A 21808-nucleotide genomic window follows, 5' to 3' on the forward strand; every position below is an offset into this window, starting at 1 on the left:
GTGATAAAACACGTACAGAAGTTCTTGGCGCATTTTCCATTATTTGTTGGACATTTTCTTTTAATTCTTCAGTCCGCTTTTTAGGTCGGCCGCTTCCTTCTTTTCTTGTTACACTGCCCGTTTCACGAAAAACATTAACACAACGCTGAACTGCACTTTGAAAAATTTTGTACTCAACAACGCCGGGAAATTGATTTTGAAATTCTATGAAACATTCCTCAATAGAATACTTCCATATTCCATCAATCTTGCGTCCATTTCTAAAGTAGGACTCTATGATAAACACTTTTTGTTCTTGAGAAAACACCATTTTAAACGCTTTTTAAAACGAAAATATTCAAATTGATAGCGGCGATATAGCGCTTTGACCGATGACGTTTAAGTTCATTTGCTATACGCTACGCCCTACGTCCAAATTTTCAGAACCAACTTGACCCCGTTTTTAATTGAACGCTCGTTATATTGTTTATCAGATCACTGGGTTTCTTAAAAAAATATGATAAGCCGAATTTTTAAAAGATTAAAAAAGGGAAAAAGTGAAGGTACTCTATGTACATAGAATGCTCTAAAGTTGTGGATAATTAAAATATTGATATGCTCCGAAAATTGAAGCGGTAAGATACCGTTGTTTCTTTTAAACGATAACTTCCTTAATTTTAAAGCTATTAAGACGATCCAAAAACGATTTTACGGAAAATTTGGACAGCTAAAAGTACTGTAAAACTAAATATTTTTTAACGCGTTATTTTTGAGATTTTTGAGGTTAAAGGGTTTGAAAAACAGGCCCTCAACTGCAAACTTCAAGCAGCGAAAAACATTTTCTTTTTTTCAATCAAAACGTAAGCTCAAAAATATGCATTCTAAACCGCTTAAACTTGTATAATATATTCTTAGCACATAAAAAAATGTAAAATGTAGAAGGATTACCTTTAATTTTGCAAACTGCAAACTTCTAGAAGCGACATCTCTGTGAATTTTTATCTTACACAAATAAAAAAAAAACACAAAAATATTCTGTGAAAAAAAAAATCTAAATTTTTGTACTTTTGAATATTTTCCGTATCTTTTTTATTTTTAAAGTTATTTTGAAAAATAATTTTTTTTGGTATAAAATTTTTTTCTTCAATCAAATTAACAGTTTTATTTTGATCATAACTCTGTTAATTTTTATGCTAAAGACAAAGTCCAGTATATTTTAAAGATTTTTTAGTACTTAACAAAATGTTCTGTACATTTTTCTTGAAAAAAAATATTTTTTTTTAGTTAAATGTTTCCAATTTAGTTTCTGGCAGACATAAAATTATCTTCAACCAGTCCTATCTCAGCATCTATTGCACTTGCATAAATGAAAGAAAAACTCAATCTTTTTCTTTTTCTATAAGCGTCATTTTCTTCGTGATGTTTTTTTCTCATAGAATGTCTATTTTCCGAGTTATTCGAGTAAAACTAGTGGAAAACGTCTTCTTTAATAAAAAATGTATATTTTCAATCACCAATAACTCAGAAAATATGGACTTATCGAAAAATGTTTATAAGGTACTTTTTGCTTAAAATTGATTGGTTTATTATTTGGTTTATTGGCTTCCACCCCCTGGGCAAAGACGCTCATCAGCGCTATATAACTTTTGTTTCTTGACCTATTTTCTACTTACAGTCCAAACCCTTGATTCCCTGGACTATAGGAGAAACCCATTTTTTATTGACGAGAATATGTTTGATTTGACTTTCCTTCTTTCCAGATTGGCATGGCCACAGTCCGAGAATCCCGGTCCCTAAGGCTGGTCCACGACGTCCACCTCAACAACCACAGATCCGAGGACCTAACCCAACAACCCCTTCTGGTGGTGGGCAACGGCCGTACCTACAGCGTCAACGAGACGTCGCCCAAGCGAGCCATCATGGGCGTGATCCAGAAGGCGGCCTTAATAAAGAAATCCAGAAGCAACGGCTCTATAACCACCAACGACGACGGCGACGAGCAGATCTACTGGCTCCGTCCCGCTTTGGTACCCTCGCAGAACTCCCCCGACGGGTCCAACTACTTCTGCTGGTTCAAGAAGAAGCCCAAGCACAAAGTGACGTTCAATGAAACCACTAGTACGTCTGCAAATCGGTAACATGGTTTTCTATTTATTCGGTGTGTCTGTCTGTGTATATTTTGTAAATGGATGTATATTTATTTGCTTGTAACTTGTATAGTGCTAGAAAGTTTTTGTAGAGAAATTATTCTTTCGTGGGTATTTGAACTGAAGCAGCTCTGAACACTAACATCAAAATTTTGGAATCGATGATCGAATGATCCAGTCTACGTAGCCTATGCGGGGATAAGTTACCCATATAGAGTTCTAATTCTTATAGGCAACTAGTTGAGACACTAATTAGTTTAAATAAGTATTAAAAGATGGCAGTAGCTGTATTGTTTCATGAAATAAATTAGAAGAACAGGGCGGCGAATCTTATTAAACCAATAGTGCCACAGAAAGTAGATCAATTGAATTAAAAATGAACAAATCCTTAGTAGCAATAAACAAATCCTTGGTAGCAAGAAACAAGTCTTGATGCTTCTATGGAAATACGGGGTGATTCACAAATGGTGACCAAAAATGAAACCTCGTATTCTTGGGTGAATTTTAATGGGAGTCTTTCCTATAAAGTTTTTATCTAGGACGCTTCGTTAAAAAGATACAGGGTGTTAAACTTCAAAAACTATTTTTAATTTTTTTAAATAATTTGAAAACTAGTAAGTGAAATAATTTGAAATTCGGCACATGTATTTATGTAAACATTGTCCAAAATCTGAGGGCTTTTCCTAAAATTTACATGCTCCAGTGGCGGAGATACAGGGTCTCGGTGTCATATTTTTCTAAATAAAATAGAACGCCACTGTTTTACGGTAACAACAAAGATATTTATTTATTTATTACTACTCTCTTATGTTTTTCGAAAAAAGCCTGATTTTGAGTGAAACTTAAAAAACGAACTGACAACACACTTCGATATTGGAATATAATGCTTTTTAAAATTACATAGTAAGCTGCAATAGCAACTTTGACATTCTGAGCAGTTAGAAGAAAAACTAGGTGAGGTAAGACTCCCTTCATAATTCACCAAAGAATACGAGGTTTCATTTTTGGTCCCTATTTGTGAATCACCCTGTTTACATACAGTTCTAAAATAACATCGTTTTTGAAAAGGGTAATAAATGGCACGAAATTAAGCAACTTTTTATAGGCAATAGATGGTCTAATCTAAATAGTTCTGTTTTCGAGAAAATTACTAAAGAGAATTAACCATAGATGTAAGCCGACCCTGTGCATCTTGTGCACGTGCACGGGAAACAAATTTCTTTAAAATCAGGCGTCTAATCTAATGAAAGGAAATAATGTTGTTACATACAGCTGATAAAACCGTATTCTTTTTTATATCAATTAAATTTAACACACATTGTTTTGTTGTAGTCTTTCCGAAGTCAGTTGAACATGCAAAAAAACGTCTGGTAATAAAATTTAATGAGTTTTATAGGCGTCCCTAAAAAAATTTTTTGCTAAAGGTAAAAAATTATAATAATTTGTACATAATGTGTAGAAAATTTCTATTATATGTTCATTTGGCCAATTTTAATTATTTATGTCTTCAAATAGTTTTATTGTATTGATGGTAACTTCCGTTTTGTTCCGCTTCAAAAGGTCTCCAAAATGCCATGTTGTGATAATATTAGTAAACAAAATATCCCTCTTATTTCTCCCTTTCGCAATTATAATATGAATTATTGATAGAAGGTGCCTATAATAAATTAAAATTACCTGAATCACACCAAATTCCACATTGCTGCACTGCACTGCTGGGCAATTTATCAACCACTTGTCATCTGCTGTGATTTATTGCCCAGTAGCCCAATGCAACTGTAATCGTTTTCCTTTGCCCGCGCTCGCATTCTTCAACTGAGCGTATACATTTGTACCATATCCACGTTTAGTTCGACAAGACCTGTACATGGGTATGGCTAAATAAATATGAGAACAAGTTTTTCAAATATTTCAATGCCGAGTTACTGCGTCAGCGACCAAACCTGGTACATACTATCAATCTGTTGGTTCTTCAATTGATATCGGAAAGACTACACCAGTGACTATTTATTAACATATTGGCTGCTATTGAGAAAATATTCTGAACTGAAATTTTTCATAATTTTCGTAGAGCCCATGACTTATTTTTCTAAATACCAAACTTTGTGGATATACAGAACTCTGTAGAATATTATACAATATTCACGGAGTTAAACAATAGATTTATATCCATAAGCTTCCTAAAACTGCTATACCATTTTTACAATGGAACTGGAACTCTATATGGGTAACTTCTCCCAGAACTATGAATCTATGGCTCTTTTTAAAGAAATTTCGCCGATATTTCCAAAAGAAATCGACATGTTTAAATGAACAAAAAATAAAACTTCTCCAATTTCTAACAAGAATACATTTTTGTGATAAATTAAAAGGTATGTGAGAAAACTGTATTCAGAGACTCAAAATGATAACCTCAAGAAAAAAAATTACTTAAAATATTTCTGAGTTACAATATAACAAACGCCCTGTAAAAGTTACTTCAAAACAAACCAAACCGGTATGATCAGGATGTCTCAAAATACGTGCCTATCAAATTTCAACACCGTATGTCGATTATTTTTGGAGGTATTGGCAAAATTAATTAAAATTATTCGTTATTCGCCTTTGTTTCCACTTTGTCACCTCAAGTTTGACATTTTTATGACAAAATTCAAGGAGAAACGCCATCAACTTGAGCACTAATAAGCGATTGAATTTTACTCATCGGTTAGCTAGAAACTACCCAAACACCAACAGACCGCAGAGTTTTGTGACAAACCGCGTGCCTGTTTAGCAAATATCGATTTTTCTTGGCATGCTGTATTTGTGGTTGCGTTTGCGTTGCGACCGAAATTGAAACGCTATGTAGTAGATTTTATTCGAGATTAACGCTGAAATTTCCACGTGTTTTCTTTCGGCTTGCGTTTCGGGGTACAATCGGAACTTGTTAAATGTGCATTATTTTACAAGGCTGTAGAATTTCAAAGGAAAATCGATTCCCTTTCAGAAATTACAGTGCGAAGCGTATGGAACGTGCTACAAAAGTGACGATTGATAGTTTGTATGCTGAAAATGCTATTATTAAATGCTGGAGCAAAGAAAAGAATATATTTTTCTACTCAATTATGCAAAAGTAGGTATTCTCGCACGGTTGTTCAAAAGAATGCTGACTAATATCCAGATATCTATTCAACGAAAATGGACAATTTTGGTAACATGTTACGATACTATCAACTGTCAACGTTGTAACACATTTTTTTCAAACTGCTTGTAATCGAATATCTCTGCAAATGCCGTGCATTACTGTTTTATTTATTTTTTATTTAATTACCATATTATTTTGACGTGTAAGCCATTTTGTATTATTATTTAATATAATTTTATCAAATTTGTCCTGGTTTTATTTTTGTTTCAACTTAACTGCCATGCGAATCAATACACATCTATTTCAGAGAGTGGAGTGATTTAACAGGTGTGAAATGATTTGGGAGAGGTGACGTTGCACTTAGATTGGATTTCACGCACTTGCATGACGCTGCACCCAGTTTGGGCCGAATTGGATAAAAATTAATTCAGTTTCGGCCTCGCTTTATGAAAGCGGCATGAAAAAATATTATAGTCAAAGCAGATGTAGTCAGTGTCAGTTTTTCTTTTTACAATGAATTTTTCGTTGTGTTTTTTTAGGAAGAATAAATACCTAAATAAAGAAATAAAAATACAGTATTTTTTCACGCCCGGGATTTAATATTTGGAATGGAATTTGCAAACATTCTTCATAAAACAAAGTGTTATAAAAACATAAGTTATAGAAAATGTATCTACAGTGCTTTCGAAAAGTAACGAATAAATTCATAATTTTTTAAATTGAGAAGTTTTCGAAAAAATCGATTTTGTTTTTAAAAAAGGCACTTTGACATACGACCCATATTTGTGACGTCATAGTTGTTCGAGATATGACGTCATCGACAATTTTTTTAAATGGCAACCCCCAATTTTGACCATGCCATTTGAAAGAGCGTGTCATTCTACTTACACAGATAATGAATTATGGTGTTACATAACAAAAATTTCAAGAAAATGTTTGAAGATTTTAAAATTTAATTTTCACAATACTGAAAATGATAATGATTATGTAAAAATCGACTAAATTAAATGTTCAAATTGTGCACTGTTGGCTGCCTGACAGTAGCCAAGACGATTAATAATTTTTTTTGGACATTATCAATAACTTCAGGAGGTATACGATGTATCTCGTGACGAATTCTTGCTTTTAAATCTTCTAAATTAACCGGTCTAGTAACCGGTTAATTTACCTTTACCTTTGCTTTTTAAGTATCCCCACAAGAAATAATCTAGGGGTGTCAAATCAGGCGATCTGGCTGGCCACTCAATCGGGCTCCTTCTCCCTATCCAACGATTCGGGAACAGCTCATCTAAATAAGCACGGACAGGTGTCGTTTCGAAGAAAATCCAAATATCTTGCACCAGTTAGGTTGACGTCAAAGAAATAGGGATCCAGAATTCTTCCGTCGACTACGCCACACCACACATTTATTTTTTGGGGACTTTGAGTGTGATACTCCATCATCCATCGGGGATTCTCGGTAGCCCAATAACGGCAGTTTTGTATATTGACATGGCCGTTCAAAACAAACGTAGCCTCGTCAGAAAAAATTACGTTTTTACGAAATTATTATCATTATTGCATAGCTCTTGCATTTGCTCGCAGAATTGATTTCGCCGATCAAAGTCGTCTTCAGATAGCTCATGAACAGGGCATACCTTATAACGATGATACTTTGCTTTTTTCATAATTTTGTGAACTGTGGACGCTGCCATATTGAAATCAGAAGCCAACTGGTTAAGTGTTGAGTGATGATTTTTTTGTATAACATTAAGCTCATCATCTACTGATTTTGACGGTCGACCAGATTTAGGAAGATCACGAACATGTCCAAAGTTACGGTATTTAGACTCAATATTTGCTTACCATGCTTTGGCTAATGGGATGTCGATCAGGATGAGTTTCATTGAACAATTCAACTACTTCTTTTTGGGTGCGCATCCTGTCTCCAAATCCGATCATGCAAAAAATTTCAATTCGTTCTCGTTCAGTTAATTTAACCATTTTTTTTATAACATGACAAAGTTACTACTCAATAAACACTTCAAACGCACTGCTTTTACCAAACAAAAGATAAGAACTAAAGAAATAACTCAAAAAACGAAAAAAACTATTTAATAAAGTACGATTTCAAGTTTTTATCTGACAGCAATAAAAAACATTCTCGGTCGCTAAGGCTACTGTCAGGCAACCATGATTTTTGACGATGTGTATGTAGAATGACACGCTCTTTCAAATGGCATGGTCAAAATTGGGGGTTGCCATTTAAAAAAATTGTCGATGACGTCATATCTCGAACGATGACGTCACAAATATGGGTCGTATGTCAAAAAGTGCCTTTTTTAAAAAATTTAAAAAATAATGAATTTATTCGTTACTTTTCGAAAGCACTGTATAAATAAAGATAAATGCAATACATCATAATAGGGCAAATGCTATAGAAAATGGGCTGTAAACAACTCAACAAATCAAATGGCATTTTAACCTCAAATAAAAGCAGGGGTAAATCTACCAGTTTGATTTTTTAATAGTTATTTATCCATATACAGCTTATATTTAGTTTTTATTTTGGCTTGAATTAACATGAAATTTAATCGTATAAGTACGATATTCAGAAATGTCTATTATTTTTTTCATATTATGTCATGTAACAAACGTATAGTCTTAGAACTGCAAGAATTTTCTATTCCATCACTGAATATTTTCTTCTATACTTCAACCTTTCTCGCTGTTGAGTCTATTATTATATAAGCTTACGCCAATGAAGATGACTTCCATCCCCCTATATGCCTTCTCCATTTGGTAGGTGAAAAACAGGTTGTTGATGCAAATTTAGGTGTTTCCGACACAGCTCTATTGCACTAATGCCAAAACCATCACCCAAAACAGTGAAAGACCGCTCCTTGTAAGCTTTTGTGAATGGGAGATGAACCAGTGGAATATCTCTTTTTTGTTTTCCACCATCCATCAGCTGTAGCCAAAAAGGACAACACCTAAACATAAAACAGCAAAAGTAAAACAACTTGGAATAAGTAAAAAAGTACCTTCACCAACAAAAAGCATCTACAACAAATTTATTGAATTCTGTCTCTTGAAGAAAAAGACAACGATTGTTTGGCTGTGTATTCAAAGTAGGTACTTCTTTTTTATAATAGCAGTCAACTTGTGATATTTCTAATATCTTCATTTTTGTATACGTTCAACGTTAATTTGAGCATTGAATACAGTCCACATTGTCGAAAATTAGCATTTTTGTGGCTAAACACATTCCACAGATTACAATTTCCATATTAACAATATTATGATGACCAACCCTTTATAAAAAATATGCCAAGAAAACTTTCAAGTTTCTTTGCACTTCATTTTCCGTCTTTCAAGCTTTGCGCAACAAATATTTCTCATCGTCATCATTCTGCTCCCTTAATTTTTTGCTAGTGTATTATAATAAACTAAAAATGTGTGTTTTCTTAAGTATTGATCCAGTTTCACAATAATCTTACAGTGACATGTCGAGTAACAATACGAAGTGTTACTTTCTCTCATCTTCAACCGATCCCGATATATTTACATATTTTTGTTAAGTAAGATCAGTATTTTTTTTACTTTTTTACCCAAGTTTAATTACTAATGTATATAAATCATGTTTATCTGCTCCCAATATAGTAAATAGACTACTGTTACATTGTTATTAAGGAGGTAAGTGGATTTTACCGTTGAAGTGGACGTTGCTATGGACAACGGGAGGTAACTGAGGTAACTTACCTCTCTAAGGAAAAAAGCGATTTCGTGTTAACTCCATTTCAGTCACCGGAAGCTCAATATTATCTGACTGATCCTTTAAAACAGCTTGATGCGAGGTACTACTACAACCTGGAGTTGAAGTGTCATTGTAAAGAATGATGTTGGATATTTCAATTTTGTTACTTAAACTGTCAGCAACATAACTTTCTGCAATTGTGACTGATTTCCACCCACCATGTCTCTTGTTTGCTAATACATCAACTCCTGTATTAGCCAGTAACGTTGCTGATGTTCTTCGGAATGAATGACCTGTATATGTTTCAGGATGTTCTAGTTTCAAAAACTGTGCAAGTTTATTAGGAATCATAGAAAGGGTATTCTTGCCGACTGGTTGGTTGTAACATCTACTTGCTTGATAGCACTTAATCAATTAATTCACTCCACAAACTCGCCGGTGACTTAAAGTTCTTGACTTCTCCATGAAATATGCTAGCAGTGACATTTCAGAAATACCAGTATTTTTGTTGTGGCACCATTCTTTAAAATTTCTATATGCTCGCCCGTAGTGCACTTTCGACTTCTCGAGCAATAAAAATTCGCTGGCAGCATTTACTGCACTTTCTATTTGAAAATCACTCATTTAGAAATAATAATTCAAAACCAGCAAAATTGCAACTTTTATGTAGGTTTGTTTATAAACACCTTTGAAACCACAAAATCCAAACAATCAAGGCGACTTTACAAGAAATGTCAAAAAATAAAACCTAATCTTTATTTCATGAACTATAGAGAACTGTGGGAACAGATACAATGTTATACACCACGCAGCGGTTAAGTATAATTTTCCAGTCTCGGACTCTATTGCCAACCTTCGCTTCGTCCTCAACTGGTAAATAATACTCTATGGTGTAAATAATAACTATTAAGTCATTAAATAAGTACAAATTCGTTGTATTTTCGTAACATCACGACTAACCTGTCTGTAAACATGTGGCAATACAAAATATCTATTTCAGTATAAGTAGACTTACACCCATTTACTTTTTTGTCACAGATATTTAACCCTCGCCATCATCGATATAACCCTTAAGGACAGCCAGCGTCGAAAAATGTATATGTCAGGGGGCTTCAACAGACCGTCGAATATCCACGCATTCTGTAAGCGACGCCTGTACCAATATATTCCAAGCTGGCTGCTAAAAATGCGGAATATAATATAAAGGACGTGAATTTTTACAATGCCTCCGTGAAAGGAACGATAAAGCCAGTGTATATTCATATATCACACTCACAACAAGGAATGCTGATGTGACGGCATTAGCTGTGCAGTATTTTTAACGTCATGTTCAATATGAACGTGATAACGTGCGGTGTTGTCGGAAAGGTGAGGGTTTGTTCGTATGCCATGGTAGAAATTTGTATGCATCTGTAGAGGGAAACAATGATTTTAGTTGAAAGTGCTAGTACCTGTATCATTTCAGTGATTAAAATAATCGCCTATGTAGCACATCATAAATAAAAAAATATATATAAACTATGTCCAAAATACTTCGTTTTCCATATACAGGGTGTTAAAAATTACAGCAAATGCGCAGTTTATTTCAACTTACAAAAGACAATCGTAAATGCTATCAAATTAATCAATGTACAGGGCGTCCCAATATTTCTGCAATACATACAGTCCATTTGATTATAAGGGACACCCTGTAAAGTATGTACAGGGTGTTTCAGGAAACATGGGGCAACGCTCGGGGGCAGGTTCCTAACCTAAAAACACGATTATTTTTTCAAATCAACATGGGTTCGATTTCGCTTCGTTGGAAGCAAGCCCTTGGATTTAATCAAAGAAAAAATTAGTTCTACGTTGAGATTTATAATTTAAATGTGCTCGGAAATTAATACTTTGAGACACTTTCAACATTTTCTATAAAATGTTATATTATGTTTATCGAGTTATTTATTGTAAGTACGTTTGCAATAGGCATGACGACAAATTTTGAAAAACTGTTCTATGATGTTCGGAAGCATTTACCATTTCCATAAAATATCTTATTTCTGTAGAAAACAAAAGGTTTAGTAGAAATATTGGTCCAGGCGGTATCTGTTTCGGGTTGGGTAAAACCATTGTATAAGTAAATATAGTATTATATTCCTTATGGCCGAATAGTTGATCAAATTTTAGTTCTCGAATTCGTTACAAGGAGGAGCCATATGTATGTAAACTTGATATTTAATCGTTCACGTTCAATTTTACACTTTCGATACTGCGCCATCTTATGTTCAATAGTTAAATGATCCATTTGAAAATACAGTTTTCTTGAGATGAAATGACGGGATAACGGAATAAATTCATATCACATGACATGGATATTAGTAAAATACCAGCTACTGGCAGATACGACAAAAAAGCTTCAGTTAATGCGGTTTGAGTTTTTATCTAGGGTTTGGGAAATTATTTAAATAAGATAATATTAGTTACATCAATATGTGTGTAATTTAAGCAAGATATTTATTTTAAATTCATTAATTTCAGTATAGCAATAACAGGGCCGGGTGCAAAATAAATTGGGCAGCCGCTTNTTATTTTTTTTAAATGAAAACATTTTCAAAATCAAATTTCTAAAAATCTAAAGCCTTTGAATACTTGAAAATTTCACCACAAAAAGAAGAGCTCTCAAGCTTTAAAATGGTTTTTGAAAAATTCAAATCGGACGCTTAGGTGAGCCGTGGTGATTGTTTAAACATTTTCGCAATTGCAAGTAATAATTAACAATAAAAGGTAGTTGAACATATATAATTGAATTTTTTAAGTTGCGAAACAGCGATTTAAAAAAAGAATCATCGAAATTGGTCCATTAGAAGCTGAAATAATTGAAATTTTTCCGAGCGTCTCAGTTTTGAATTCGAAAATTCAGATCGGAGTAGCTGTGTGTTTGCTCCCCCCTAGTTAAATAAAAACACAAAGTTACCATAATAGTATATGCATTTTATTTACCCTCTAATTGTACTTTGGTATAATAATGGATACACATTATCTTTCCATGAAGAGACTAAAACATTAAGAAAATCTGATACATAGTTGTCATCAAAAGTAACATTAATTATTTCTACTTTTTATTTGTACTGTAGATGCAATCAGCTACACCGAAATAGCCCTTTTGAAGCCCTGTTAAATACATTTGTAGCTGCCATCTGCACATAAAACTTCTGGGTCGGTTTTCCTTTTTCCACATAATTTTTAAAAGTCTTCATATTAATTCATGGTACATTTAATTTTAATAATACTGTTTTCACAGATTCCATCAGGCGATCCTGCTATCGTGGGATAGATTTTACAAAGCATTATACCACATTTTTTAAATTTTTTCGCCAAACTGGTACTTACAGTTTTCCTCACTTCATCCTCCAACATTCTATGGCGTTTCATGGCCGATGCATCTGAGATTTTTCCTCCCATTATTAATGTGATCAGAGTTGCATCGTTGGTTTTGCACCAACTAAATTCAAACGCTCGCGAGGCCATCACTCTGCCATATCTCAACTCACGCCAAAAACAGCTTTGATGTTGGTCTCGTCTCTATTCAATTTTCATGTCATCTTCATCAGTCAATACGAGTTTTTTCAAAAATGTGTCGCAGGACTGTTCTTTGTATTTCAGCACCAATTTATGCATGGATAAACTTTAGATCACAAACATAGTCTTTTTGATATTTTAATAACTCGCGCGCAGTTGTTGACCTTTATTTTCTTTCCTTCTTTTAGAAACTTTTCAAGTACCTAACGTTTCCTGATTATGGTTTTGGTAACACAAAACTAAGCAACTGTCAGTTGGGAAACACAAAATATTTAAACGAGGATAAATACTGCGGATATTGTCGAAGTACAAATGACACAAAATGACATTTCCATGGATATGACGTAATTCGCTCTGATTGGTTTCAACCAATCATGGCGGTTTGCTGTAGTTTGTAGATTAACTGGTATACTTCTAAACAATAATGCCAGAAGAGTATTTTGCAGAAATTCTGAAAAACTGTTGCCATCGAGACGATTTGGTAATCCAAGACTAAGATAAAGTTACCGATAAAATCAATCACAAGTTTATACAAAATTCACATTGAAAATGTTTTGCCATGGGGATTTTTGTATCCGTAAACATGCTAGTTATAGGCGAGCGGTTCACCCCTAAAAAAAGGCATGAACCGACTATAATTTTTAAAACAAAAACCTACAGCATGAAACTTTTTTATTTTATAAAGTGTATTTTTCTGATCATTTACATATTTTTTTCATATTTTTCGGCGTGGTCAGTAAATTGTTATAAACAAAAAAGTTGTAAAAAAAATTACTCGCTGAATGGCTTTTATTTTAAAATGAACCAAATTAAACACTTTTTGTTCTTTGACAAAAATTCGAAAAATGCTTCGTTTCCGAGATATTTACAATTTAATATGAAAAAATTGACGAAATCGACAAATTTTCGGAATTTTTTTTTCAAAAACTACTGAACAGATTTTAATTCTAAAAAAAGCATAATAATCGGCAAGTTTTCTACTTTAAGATATATTTTTTTGGTATGGGTCAATCATTTTATTGAAGGTCTAAACCGAGTAAAAAAATTCTTTTAACGAAAATTATGATAACACTTCAAATTTAAATTTTCTTTTTACAATATCTTCGATTCCATTCTATTTACAATAAACATTATTATGATTTTTTTTTAAATAATTGTTAACAGTACAAATGTTCAAAAGATCATTTTGTTTGGTTTTATAGCCGGAGTAAGATTTTTGCAAGTAATTAGTAAAATTTAAATATTCGATTTTTGGTTTTATAAATGGCTAAAATTGACTTGAAAGTTATACCAAAACTAAACTAAATAAGCTTTTTAAATCGTAAAATTAACCAAATAATATAATAATTGACCTAGCGATCTCGAAAAATAAAAAAGTTAATGGATAATTTATTGTATAGGATAATTATTTTATTTTTATTTTACAAAAATATTAAGAGCAATAAAAGTATATTAATTTCTTTTTTATTTAATTTTTAAATAGTAAGTTTTTCGTTACTTTCGACAAGTTCTTGAGCTGAAATAAGCGTTTCATCATCAATTTCGGGAGGAACATTCTGACATTCATTTGAGCACGCACAGACTGCACAGCATTCCAGGTTCGATGACAAACAGTTACAATTTTTCGTAGAACATTCTCCACTACACGAACAAAAATATTTTAAAGCATATCTAACGCACTTTCTCCTTCGAAATAATTAAAATCCAAACAACCATTTTCGATTTTCCATCCATGTGTCAATGGATCTAGAGTTACAATTTCACTATTTGTAGCCTGCTTCAATTCATTGTCTTCTGGAAACTATAGTCTGATTCTGTTTTAATGTGACATCTATTGCCAGTTGCCTCTTCCAACATTTATAGAATTTCTTCTTCCACAATAGGTATTCGAGCTTGCCGAAGGACATTCGTCATTACCTCCGTTAATTTCATACTGACCAGTTTCTGGATGATTGATGTTATGGAATTGGTTAATTGTTTCGTGATAGACGCGAATATGAATATAAAAAATATTTTAAATGAGCCTATTGTTATAAACAGTGTCCACTGAAACGACTGCAAGCGCTGTAACTCTTATCAACGCTATTAACGTTGATTAATACCAAGAAGAATAAATCTATAGAGGAATATTCCAATCGCTTTAATAAATCAGGAACGACTACACAATTTTCATTATTATAAATTGAAGTTTCAGTTCCTGATATTTTTAAATATAATGGAAATTACAGAACATTCTAATATTTTATACTGTCAGCGACAATAAAACTCCGACGAAATTGTCCTATATTTCTAATTTAACTTCCAAGATTCCTCTTTCATGTTATTTAGCTTTCCAATTTATTCAAAATTGCAAATAAAAACCCGGGGGCAAAAAATCGAAAATATTAAATTATATTGTCTCGCTTATTTCATATACGAATGGAAAAGATAAGAAGGAGCGTTCTTTACAGAATATTAAGCACCTGGAATATATTGGGAAATTGAATTTTTGACATATCTTCCTGCCGGAGTTTAAATATGATTTACGTGGAAAAAATTTGTGCTTAATAGAAGCAAAATGTCGCGGAAGCTTCGAGTGTCGGATGAGAGAACTCCTGCACGAACAAAAGATAAAATTTTATTTATTTTTGATTTTTAATCAGAGTAAATTGTATGTAAAGTACATCACTTGGTTGGTTTTGGCTTTTTAACGTTTCTAGAGACATCGATTTTATCTTCACAAAGAATTTGGGACTTTATACGATGTATACTTTATAAGAATTTAAATGTCATGGCCTGCTGATATATGAAATTATGCCCTTATGAATAGCTGTCCATGGACTTTGTATATTATTTTTGTCAAGCGTAAGGAATGATTGCTCTAAAAGCATTTCGTTGTGAATAAATAACGGCAAAGGGGTGCCGTGATTTGACTATAAATTCAACCACCTTTAAATTAATCTATTTATGAGCAGACATCTTTTTGCCAGCGTTACTTCGGTCTCGCTCAAAAAGATGAAATTAACTTTACTGGTGCTTAACTTCCCGAGGCGACATCTGTGGACAAGGTTTGCTGATGCTAATATGGTTATCTAATTCTCTTTACTTTGAAATTTGAAATACGTATATTAACTTAACTGAATAAAAACGTAACTAAATATATAGCAAAATGTACGTTTTAATATTGAAGATGCAAGTTTAAAATTAGTTTTTCGGATTTGACTGATAATATGCTATTTTACTTAATTCAAAATCGCTTACTAAAGTGACATTTTACCACATAAAATGTCACTTTGCTATATGTATAGTAATGTCACTGTTAATAAAAATAGTTATTTACACCATAAAGCAGGTAAGTATTATTTTCTAGTCGAGGATGATTTTGCGCCCGAGCGGAGCGAGGGCTGGCAATAGAGTCCGAGACTGGTAAATTATACTTAACTATTGCGTGGTGTATAATATTTTATCTGCACCCACAGTTCTTTACGGTTCATGAAATAAGGTTTTTTTGACATTTCTTAATCAATTCATTTTAACATTATTCGAAATCTTGCCAAGTCGCCTTGGTTGTTTGGATTTTGTCGTTTCTAAGGTGTTTATAATTAAACAAAGTTACTAGCAGTTTTTGAAACTAGAACATCCTGAAACATATACAGGCCATTCATTCCGAAGAACATCGGCAACGTTACTGGCTAATACAGGAGTTGATGTATTAATAATAAAAGACATGATGGGTGAAAATCACAATTGCAGAAAGTTATTTTGCTGACAGTTTAAGTAACAAAAATGAAATAGCCCACAGGATTCTTTACAATGACACTTCAACTCCAGGTTATAGTAGTACGTCGCTGTAGGCTGTTTTAATGGATCAGTCAGATAATATTGAGCCGGTGACTGAAATGGAGCGGTCAAATCATTTTGAGAAAAATGTGACAATTAGTAAACGCGAGGGGAATAATTATGCAGATTTTATAAATGTTACTAAATGTAATAACTGTACAATTACCATAAATAATAATCATTAATAATGATTAACAAAATGTAAAGTTCATCAAATATTTCTGTTTATTTATTCTTAAAATATGCATTTATAACTCGAAATCGCTTTTTTCCCTAGGGAGGTAAGTTACCTCACTTATTTCCCGTTGTCCATAGCAACTTCCACTTCTACGGTAAAATCCACTTACCTCTTTAAAAATAATGTGATAAGAGGCTATTTACTACAGTGGGAGGAAATAATACTGTTTATTTAAATATTGGAAACATTGTATATTAAAATTAAAATTATTATTCAGATTTGAAAAGTTAACAACACGAAATTTATTCAATTCGACTTGTTCTTACTGAAAACTATTATGATTCTCTAGTTGCATTCCTGATTATCTCGAGGTGCCCCTAGATCTTGCTGGTGAAGTATACTTTTTGAAATTTGCAACTTATTAAGTGTTTGAATATCAGCTCCACTGTCAGAAAGGAAGGTGGCAGACGTCCTCCTCAAGCAATGGCCAGTGTAACTGGATGCATCTGGAAATTTTAAATATTCAGCAACTCTTTGGGGAATTTTTGCAAAACTGTTGATGCCAACTGGTTGTATTGTGCACTTACCGTGATTATAGTAAAAAAAAATCTATTTTATCACTTGTTTGGGTCTCGACTGTAAATACTTATGACAAATTTCATATCCGTTGCAGTCTGATCCTACGGTAAATACACGTTTCCTTGTGGTTTTGGTATCATGTAAAGTTATAACCAANCTGGATGCATCTGGAAATTTTAAATATTCAGCAACTCTTTGGGGAATTTTTGCAAAACTGTTGATGCCAACTGGTTGTATTGTGCACTTACCGTGATTATAGTAAAAAAAAATCTATTTTATCACTTGTTTGGGACTCGACTGTAAATACTTATGACAAATTTCATATCCGTTGCAGTCTGATCCTACGGTAAATACACGTTTCCTTGTGGTTTTGGTATCATGTAAAGTTATAACCAAAGTCTCCCCGTGTCTTCTATATCATTAACAGTTAAACTGCACAATTCTGCACACCGACATATCCCATTTAAACTATATATTAGAACCTCTTTCATTAATAAAAACTTATCGTCTGGAGCCTATTTTAAAAATATAGTAATGTTTTCCATAGTAAAAACTTTTGATTTCTTTGCTTCGTTTGTGTCATTTTGACGTAGAGATTTTTTTGTTTAGAAACGGGAAATAGAAGCACTGACGGAATTTTCAATGTATTAGCTTTGACATTTTTTTATTACGCCCTAGATGTAATAGCAATTTTTCATTTTCCGAAACTCGAAACTGAGGTGAATTTTTTATTAATGCAGCGTATCGGCAGCCGCTGCTCTGCCGACAGCATCGGCTCCCGGTGGTGTCGTGTGCTGCGGTTCTGGTGTTTGATGGCAGGTGGGAGCTTCGTCAAAAAATTTTCGAAACGCAGTTAAAAATGTTATTTTACCCACACACTCATATTAATGACATGTAATGGCAAATTAAAGGTTAAACTGAGTATTTTACAGCATTTTTGTGAAAACCCGACTGTTTGCGTTTACAATTTTTTTGCCAGCATCAGTATTTTTCTAATTATTTACTAATTATACCGAAATTCCTTGGGTTGATAACCACCACGTGTCTGAAAATCTGCCTGCTATTAATCCCACTCAGAAAGGCATTATACATCGTTACTTTCAGCACCAAGAGCAGCGTTAGGAGGAGCACGATCCCAGGAATGGACGAGGATGATGGCGATTACGCCACCCTGAGGGAATTACCGCTGCCTCCCCCATCATCTCAGCGGCTGAGCAACGGGGACGACACCGCCAGCGAGGAAGGAAAGGTAACGTGCATCTTCCCCATTTCCAATTATTTTCCGCTTGCCGTATTCAGCTCGAGCTTCAGCCTGGATCTGTGCCGCTTTCGATATTACTAATGACGAAGAACTCGCGTAGGATAATGTGGTCATTAACTGTTTTGTTGTCGTTGGGCCCGTGCTTTACTGGAAAGAGAGGAAGGGTGGAACTAGATCGCAAGTGTTTCTAAAAGCGTTGCTATGTTGCGTGAAATTGGTGAAATATGAAATATTTATTATTGAGTTTAGACCTGGGAAGGTTTGTGTAGTACTGGCCAAATTTTAAACGTCCATAAATTCGTCTATAAATAAATTATTTCCATAATTTTATGCAGGGAGATTTAACAATTAGGAGTAAACCCGGATAAAATTAGAAAAATGGAAAATCGAATAAATAAAAACATTTTTTATTGTACAAGGTGTCCCAGAATATGTGGGCAATCTTTCGGATTAAAATAACATGACAAGTTCCTATAAAAAATGTTCCCTAGAGGGCCTCCCTACTGTCTCCAAAGGGCGCCCCTGAAAGTCGATTTTTTTTAATAACTGTAATACTTTTTAATACGATGATGAAAAGATAAAACTTTTAGATAAGCACAGAAAGAATGCAAATTTCATCGGTTTATTTCTCTTTACGGTTGTAATAAAATCATATTAAACAAAAATAGTTTTTTCCCGAAAATAGTTCATTTTATCGATATCAACCAAGAGTACCTTTTTTTAGTTTAAGGTTCAAGCTATCTAAAAATATTATTTTTGTGCCTTTATCGTAAAGGGTGTAAAGTCCGTCCCTGGCAAACCAAATAAGCCAAATTGTTTTCATGGGTCAATTTTTAAGGTATTATCTAAAAAAATAATTAAATTACACAAAATGTTTTAAGTTATTAAAAAAAAACAGGGGCGTCCTATAGGGGCCTGTATCTCCGTAAGGAGACCTTTTAAAGAGAATTTTTATAGGAACTTGTCATGTTATTTTAACGTTCCCGAGAGATTGCCCACATATTCTCTGACACCCTGTATAAACTGGAAAAAATTAGGGAAATAAAAAAATTTCATAAATTCCTCAGTGAAAAATGGTGGTGTCGATATAAAATTTTGAATATTTTAGCTTTAGTCCCTAATTTCAAGATTGTTAGATACAAATTTTTTTGAGCTTCGGTCATTAAAAGAATTATCATGTGAAAAAAAATTTCCAATTTTTTTTTTCGGACTGTCCGAAAACTTCTCTACAAGGACCTATTATGGGTTTCGAAGAAAAATGTTTCATCCTTGCCAAAAAATATGCAACAAATCATTTTTTAATTTAATTTGTAAATATTGATGAAAAAACTAACGTTGAAAAAGAATTTTACAGCTTAATGTACCCACATAACTCATAGTTTTTCTGTTCCAAATGATCAAAGTTTTGGAAAAAATTAAAGAAACACGTTTGTTGCTTCTAAACAATACGTAATCATTATGAAAATGAAAAAGAAGAATATTTCTCGGCTTTTCCCACAATTTTACATTATATACCGTTTACATATAATATGTTTAATATGTTTGTTAATTGACTGTCATTAAATTAGTTTAAACTCAATTTATAAGTATAGTCGTAAATTGCAAGAATTTAATATTATTCAGATAGATTTTCAAAAAACAGGCATTTCTATATCGAAAAAGAATCAATATTAAAAAGGAAACTGGAAAATATTGACTTCTCATCAGATTAATTTATTTTTAATTAATTTAATTTTTGCAATAAATATTAAAACAATAGCATTTTTGAATAGAAAATGAACACCTACTTCTCGTTTAAAAATTTATATATACTTTAAAAAATAGCCACTGCATCATGAAAATGATAGAAAAAAAATGTTTTTTATTTAACAATCCTCTATTTCCAGTAAGTCACTTAATCTAAATCGCAACAGATCTGAATATGGTTTGCACTGACTTGTAAAAATGTGTGATATGGTTGATTGTTTACCATGAAATTAAATGCAGTTATAATTTTGATCTAAAAGACCCAAAACCTTATACATGATTTTTTAGATTAACCTTCACAAGATTGTCCAAACGTTAATTATTCTGTTTAAGCTAAAAATGTTATAATTTTTGCTTTTTTATACAGGTACATGAATAAAACTAATAAACTTATGTCAGGCTTGAAAGATGTACAGGGTGATTCACAATTTGCCAAAAAAAAATAATAAACAAAGAAACAAAAAAGGACACAGAACACTTTTTTGCATTACTATATATAGGCCAGTTTTAAGTTTTAACGGTTGTAAGACTCAAGTGAACAATAAATCACATTAATAAGGGCACTATAAGAACCACAGTAATACTCAATAAATAGGCATTTGTTAAATTTGTCATTAATAAACACACTAGATGATATTATTTAATGGCGCATATGGATTATATACGAAAATACGGATAAACTGTGGTACACCCTGTGTGGTAGAACAATAGAGAGCATAAAATTCGCATTGAATTCCTGCCCCATCCAAGCCGCACATAGTTAGGAAACTTTTTTGAACATCCCAATCCCTCTGGCCCGACGGAAAGTTTTTATTGGATAAAGGACCAACTTGGTCCTTTGCTCCCTCGGAACTTCGACTCAAAGCCCAAATAATTTCATTATTTAACTTTCACACCTTTACAAGTTCCTTTAACAAGTTTCTACACCAAACCCGTTTAACAAAATAGATCGCAATAACTCGACGTGTTATTTTGAAGATGTTTTTAAAGTGTTATAACTCACTTCACGCCCAACAGCTCGTTAACAGTATTTTGTAGGATGTACCCATTTACGTTGCGTATAAATAAAACAGGAGTTGTTTTCCTTTCATCTTCTGAATGAATTTGCCGAAAAACGGTACGAGAAGTTGAATTAGAAACAGAATTTCAAAAAATCACATAATAGCTGGTAATACCAGCATTTTAGTCTCAAAATTAAAATTTAGTTTTGTAAAATTTGGGAATCGGCAGATATACAGGGTGTTTCAGGATTAAGTCGACAAACTTTAAGGAGATATTCTTCATAAAAAAATAAGAAAGAAATCTAGTATAAATTTTGTATTATAATAAATTGTATAGGGCGTTAAAGATTTTTTTTAAAATTCGAATTTTTCAAATAACTTCTAAATGAAGAAGGCTATTTAAGCCAAATTTGTCATGACACATCTTCTTATAAGATACCATTTTTCCATAGAAGTAGAAGTCCCGCAAGCAACCAGTGGCGGAGTTATGGAGACTCAGACTCATTAAATTATAAAAAGGATTAATACGGCCCTACTGAAAATAGAAAATGATGCTGTTTTTAGAAAGAACAGTTTGTTATTGACAAAAAGTGTACATTCACTTTTTTCCTAACTCTTATAGTTTCATGGCAAAATTGATTTTTCGGAAGGGTGCTTCTGGATTCTGTTGATAAACTTTA

The 21808-nt window shown here is 32.9% G+C and overlaps 1 protein-coding gene across 2 annotated transcripts in view; it reads left to right on the plus strand.

Annotated features, from left to right (window-relative positions):
* LOC108905300 (protein tincar) overlaps positions 1 to 21808 on the plus strand; it is a 224274-nt gene that overhangs the window by 191406 nt on the left and 11060 nt on the right. For both annotated transcript variants that reach the window (XM_018708107.1, XM_018708108.1), the window contains exons 9-10: positions 1740 to 2113; positions 18225 to 18369. In XM_018708107.1, the coding sequence (XP_018563623.1) occupies positions 1740 to 2113; positions 18225 to 18369 (519 nt within the window). The remainder of the gene's footprint in view (positions 1 to 1739; positions 2114 to 18224; positions 18370 to 21808) is intronic.

Source organism: Anoplophora glabripennis, unplaced genomic scaffold, assembly GCF_000390285.2.
Source record: "Anoplophora glabripennis isolate ALB-LARVAE unplaced genomic scaffold, Agla_2.0 scaffold257, whole genome shotgun sequence".
Taxonomy (NCBI): Eukaryota; Metazoa; Arthropoda; class Insecta; order Coleoptera; family Cerambycidae; genus Anoplophora; species Anoplophora glabripennis.